The sequence below is a fragment of the Pyxicephalus adspersus genome, chromosome 2 (genome assembly GCF_032062135.1).
Source record: "Pyxicephalus adspersus chromosome 2, UCB_Pads_2.0, whole genome shotgun sequence".
Classification (NCBI taxonomy): Eukaryota; Metazoa; Chordata; class Amphibia; order Anura; family Pyxicephalidae; genus Pyxicephalus; species Pyxicephalus adspersus.
This window is the reverse complement of record NC_092859.1, coordinates 73,943,295-73,949,470: the sequence shown is the minus strand read 5'-3', so window position 1 is coordinate 73,949,470 and position 6,176 is coordinate 73,943,295. Positions and strand designations below refer to the sequence as shown.

At 37.4% G+C, this 6,176-nt stretch overlaps 1 protein-coding gene across 3 annotated transcripts in view; it reads left to right on the top strand.

The window, feature by feature from the left end:
* Positions 1–6,176, top strand: part of FAM193B (family with sequence similarity 193 member B) — a 23,842-nt gene that overhangs the window by 4,173 nt on the left and 13,493 nt on the right. For 2 of the 3 annotated variants that reach the window (XM_072401018.1, XM_072401017.1), the window contains exon 2: positions 5,484–5,726. The exons of the other annotated variant lie outside the window; for it this stretch is intronic. In XM_072401018.1, coding sequence (XP_072257119.1) covers positions 5,484–5,726 — 243 coding nt within the window. The remainder of the gene's footprint in view (positions 1–5,483; positions 5,727–6,176) is intronic. 3 annotated transcript variants of the gene reach the window in all.

Here is a 6,176-nt window from a genome sequence, read left to right as displayed (position 1 = left end):
ACAGACCCTGCATAGTACTCCATCACATGTATATCCATTATTATCAATGTATTCCCCTACCTGCTATCCAATACACAGACCCTGCATAGTACTCCTTCACATGTATATCATTATTGTTACTGTGTATGTACACTTCACTACATGTTGTGGGGATAAAAAGGAGAAATCTATTCCCTCCTACATATCCTGCAGCCCCTATGATATCTAAGGACAGTTCTATGATCTAGTATTGTATTATAGTCCAGGAGACTTGAATGCACGCGCAGTAATCACCAGCTATGCATTGTCCTATAAAGGAGGCTTTTTGGGAGAGCACAAATTGGTTTTTAAGCTGCATTTTATTCTTTTCAGATTGTATGAGAATGTATGGCTTTCTGTTGGCTTACTGTTGTTAACTTCTCCCTCCTTGCTTAAAGAGGTTTTGCAGGGGCTGTTTCTCACTTAAGATGTTATATATACTTTCTAGTATTCTGGGCAGTGTGTATTGTGTTTATTCTATCTGCTGTTCATTTAAACCAAAGACTTCTCCTTGCTTCTCACACCTGTGGTTTCCCATCCTATTAGCATAATATAGTGAAAATCTAATATGAGATATATCTGAAGTTAAACTTTTCTTTATTTCCTGTCCTCTAGACAGAAGAGGAAGTGAAAGGAAATTTCCCCAAAGTGAAGCAAATACCCTAATCGGGAACAAGTGTACCTGTTGGTTTACCCCCACTGACCTTCCCGACATATCATCCCCTTAGCCCTAGTTCACACCAACTTTGCTAAAACTCTTAAAAGCTGCCCTTTAAAAAGGCACTGGAACCAGGCCATGCAGCAGAGAAGAGGAGAAAATTCATATAAACACTTGCAAACTCCAACAAATGCTTAAAAGGCCCCATTGATTTCATCTGGCATGTTAATCTGCATTTTTAGTGTCCATACAATGCAAGCTGTTTCCTATTTGTGCCTGCTGGGAAAACTGTCTATGTACCCTTTGCCATACCGACAAAAAAAGTTCTGATCATTATAAAACTTTTATCAGGTCGCCCGTGGTCTTTTTTTTTTTTCTTAGGCTAAGTAACATGAGGACATTTTTCAGCTTCCAACAACCAGGTCTAAAAAAGCATTCCAAGTTTTCCTTGAAGTAATGCTACATTCACGTTGTGCAAGTTTTCGGAGCTACAGGTGAAAAGCTCCCATTATGTATTAAAGTGCTATGTTATGGACCTTAGGAATATTTGGAGTTGGAAACTTGATGTGAATGCCTTATCAATAGAAAACCCAGAGTTAGATAATTTGGTTACCATTGTTTTCTTTGACATGTCCAAATCTTAAACTTTCTTTTACTGTCTATAGCACAAGAATGCAGTATAGCAAAACACAAGTACATAATGTGGATGCAATCTGTTCCCGAAAATTAAAATACAAAAAAAACACATTTTTTTACGCTATAAAAGGAATAGTCACCCTTTTATAAAATGTTAAATAAGTTGGTAAAGGTCTTATTGCAGGCTTCCAAGCAAAATAAAGTCTAAATAAACATCCACAGACTTGTACAAAGTCTCTCATCCGGGCATTTCTATGTGGTCATCTTGCTTTGTATCTACCTTTTTTACTATGTTTTTATTGTGTGAGATTTCTTTTTAGAATGGTTCGGTCATATGGTTTTTTATTCTGGTTTTGTTATCGTTCTTCTGAATATCGTATTTCTTAAAACTTTTTCTAAAGCAGCCCCAGATTAGTTTATAATACACTTGAAGAGTGAATATGCATTGTCTTGCATGCATGGCAGAGATTTAGCAGCAGAATTGATTTGTGGTGGGTAGGGAACAAGTAGCTACTTCGGTCTTTTGGTGGAATAACTTTTGTTTGAATACAGTCTGTACATTTTGGCTTGAATCATACTTCCAGCAGGGTTTCTGTATCCCTGGAAGCTGTTCTCACTCAATACTAGTTCCCAACATATCTTGTATGAGAAAAAAATGCATTGTTGCAAAACTGAGCTTTTCTTGGATATCATTAGAAAGTTGTTCTTTGTATATCTGAGTCTGATAAATTTTTACTCTTTTATAAGAGTAAAATATCGAGAACAATTTTGAAAGGCTATCAAGAAATGGATTTTCCAGTTGCAAGAATGGTCTGATTTATTTATAGGTAGCTTTAGTATATTGATATGCTCTGCACTGCTTAAATTCAGGAAAAATAAACTTCTTGCAGGAACTGAGAGGTGCTAATGTGATCATTCTTCCTCTGTACCATATACCCACTGTAAGGCACAAAGAAGATTTGGTTCATTCAGGGGATGTAAAGAAAAAATGAGTGCTTACTTAATAAACTGGGTTTAGTACTTGTTTAGACTTTTATTCAAAAGCCATTAGTTTTCACTGCTCAACCCAGAATTTTTTTTTAAGCTGGGTGGCAAGCAATTGTAGGCAGGTGGTGGCTCCTTTATTGTGACCCAAATCATCAGTACTCCCCCAAAAACAGCAAGGTGGTTACTAAAAAGTGCCGGGTGGTGCGCCCAGCTAAAAGGGGCTGGGGAGAACACTGAGTTTTAATAAGTTCTGATGCTGAAGCCCCTTGTTCTAACATGCTATTTACTTATAAACACCGTATTGTCATATGTCTAGACATGCTCTGGCAGTGTTTTGTTGTTTAGGCACCAAGCAGTACATTGTTGTGAGTAGGGGCTTGAATTACTGTGCACTATAACTAGAAGTTATCGGACGTACAGCTTTGGCTTTGGACATGGTGCAGAGGAACTACAGGTATGGTTGCCATAGAACTTTGCTTGCTGTTAATTTACAATCACTGATTTTTGTAACATGGAAACGGGTTTCCTTTAGTACTCCAATTTGTTTTTTTTCAAGAGTTTACACCCTGCTTAGAATTTTTGGAGGTAATATTTCTATGATCTTAGGAATCTTAGAAACCACATCTGTACTTTTAAAACAAAAGCCTATTTAACAGAACAATTGGACAAGTGGTTTGGATGAAATTTTATAATGTAAAAGTTATGGACCTGTATCCGCAGGCAACTGGTGCCATCTCTTTCTACATCAGATGCTTCAGTTTCTGTGTTATCTAGTACAGTACGTTGGCTTATTGGGTTTTGAGCTAAAGGGCTTATTGGATTGTGTTGTAGAGTGAGAAGCTTTTAGTTTGGCCATTTACCTTCAAATGGTTTTAGTTCCCTTCCTTTGCGTACTCCCCCAGCCTGTGAAGCACCATTTTCGGCATCTATTGTCAGATACTTGTTGCCTGTCTCCTCCTATTACCATAAATACATTTGTATATGCAAATATCATGTTTTTGGGGTCCTAATGCAAACTTCAGCAAAGCTGGATAGCTCCGAGTAGTTAGATAGCTAGCTTGTGCTCAATTCATAAAGCTTTTTTTCTTGCAACTTGTAGGTTTCCTTCTACACATTTTCTTATATGTCACCTGTTCTTCGAAAAATACTGAGGTTGCCATTGCTTAAAACCTTCTGAGTATGCTAGTTGTCTGGCTTAAATTCTAATCCAGTGGCTTCAGCACTATGGTACTGACCTAAAACTGGAATGCAATACACTTTAAATTTTACTTTAAATAAACTTTACAATTTAACTGCACATTTCTTTCACATGAGCGATTTAGATACTATTGATGCAGAAGCTGCCTTGTAACGCCCCTTATATCTTTACTTTACATGTTATATAGTTGTCTGTGATATATATTTGTGGTTTTCTGCTGTCACCTTGCTGCATTTGTCAATTTTGCTGTTAACTTGCTGCTCTTCTACCCAATGGTAAAACTTTTAAACCATATCCTGATTGCAACTGTGTCTAAAACAGATCTGGAGTATGTCTATAATGCCCTGGACTTTCAGATATAATATATATATATATATATATATATATATATATATATATATATATGTATATATATATATATATATATATATATATATATGTGTGTTTCATATACACTGCATGGCTAAAGAGAAATCACAAACTAAATTTTCGTTGGGCCACCTTCTTGCTTCTATGGCATTTATCCACTGTGGTATCATTTCTTGTGCAACACTACAACAATTTATTTCCATTCTGAGCTGCATTAACTTTTCACCGGGATCTTTTATTGATGATAGAGTCACGCCACTGTGTGAAGTGTTCTCCAGCACATTACAAAGATTCTTAATGGCTTTAAGGTCTGCACTTTCTGGTGGTCAATCCATGTGTAAAAATGTCTCTTGCTCCCGCAACAACTCTTTCACAATATGAGAAATGCCATCTTGGAATACACCAGTGCTGTCGGGGAAGAAATAAATCCAATATTAGAAAAACCTGGACATTCACTATATTCCAGTAGTCAACAAAATGATTCTGAACTTAGACCTGACCAGCAGAAGCAACCCCACCAGGCACTAGTGCAGTAGGCATGATGGGTGCATCATTTCATCCAAATCTTTTCTATCTGCCTTTTTTCTTACCTTGATGCAGCCATCACTGAGGCATATGGTCATTCTGGACTCCTCAAGCTACATGAAATTTTTACAGAGTTAAATCTTTATCCTCCCTAGCAAATGGGAGCGTTCTACAGTTGTCGCTAACGATTTGAGGTCACCAAATGTTTAAGTGAGCTCCAATCACAATCATTCGACCACATTTCATCTTCAAGGATGACGTTTCCCCATTATCTTCAAAGAGTTCATGATGCGTTGGACAGTTCTTAACCCACTTCTTGTAGTATCAAAAGTTTTCTCTAAATTCTTTACTTGATGAAGGGCAATTTTTAGCCTGAAACAACATAACCTTTTCCACATCCATGGAATGGATGTGTCTTCCAACGTGGTTCTGGTAAATGACTTGTTGAAACATATAAATCATTGTAGTATTTACCCATCGGAAGGCTCATAGGTATTTGCTTGGATAAAACCAAGTGGTAAATTGACCAGGCAGTGTGTATACATCAGAAGCTCTTGGTGATGATTGTTGGTACAGTTACACTTGTTTGTTGTGATTCTTTGTTACACAATGCACTTTTTCCCATTGAAACAATGAACAGCAACGGTGTTTAACTATTTTGCATAAACGAAGTGTGTGCAACATATGAAAACTGGCTATTCCCTTTGGAATGGAGGAGCCCTTTCTGTATTCTTATCAGGAATATTCTGAAAGAAGGTACAATCACGGAACTGTATATTCGATCTTAAGACCCCAAAATTGAATGTGGATTCTGGTGGTTTAAACCCAAAAAAAAAGCTTTTTGTGTGAACTACATACCGAATCCTCTGGTACCAGGTACATACCAGGTCATATAGTTAGTAGTAAGTAGTCACATTCCGTTAGGCATGTTTCATAGTGCTAAAGACTTTTCACTGCCTAACTATGCTGCTAGATTGCTTATGATGGTTGTTAAATGCAACAAACATTTTACCATCTTAGGCATTAATGACCTTGGACCTGTTATGTTATTAGTCTGTTCACTCATATCCATCACCCTGTGCTTTGTTTTAGGTATTGTCTTCTTCCAGTGAGTCTGTGCAAACATGCTGCCTCTTGTGTCATCGGGAAAGGAAAGATTGGTTGGGTTCATCATTTCACAGTGGGGTTCTCTCTGCAATGGATGAAATTCCTGCTGCTTTCATGCCCTCCTTGGCACAAAATATCTTGGGGGAAATGCCACTGTGGATTTGCCAGAGCTGCCGGAATAGCGTGGAGGAGGAGGAGAGACAGGGAATGTCAGAGCAACCTTTGGCGGTAATTATTGTATTTTTTTTTTTGCTATTTAGCTTTTTTGATTATCTGGGCTGCTCTTTCTGCCTTGCTCTGACTGACATAACTTTTTTTCATGCCCTTTTATTTTATTTTTTGAAAAATGTAATATATCGTGCCATCAACAGCGACTTGTGATGCCCAATTTAGTTTAGTGGATTAGGTTTTTAGGGCTCATTTCCGATGAGAGAAACTATGAGCACCACAAACCACTCAGAAACACATATTTTAAGAGACATGCAACATTTCTTCAATTTCATTGTAATTGTAGCATATTGCAATGCACTGAGGATTCCCATCTCTGTTAGAGTGCATTAAAACACAAAAAAAATGCTTTTCTGCCTGGGTGCATTAGGATTAATTATACCGTTCACATTATATTTGATGGTGCCAATGTGCCCTTAGATGCAGTTAAACATTTGAAGTGCTGTCTGA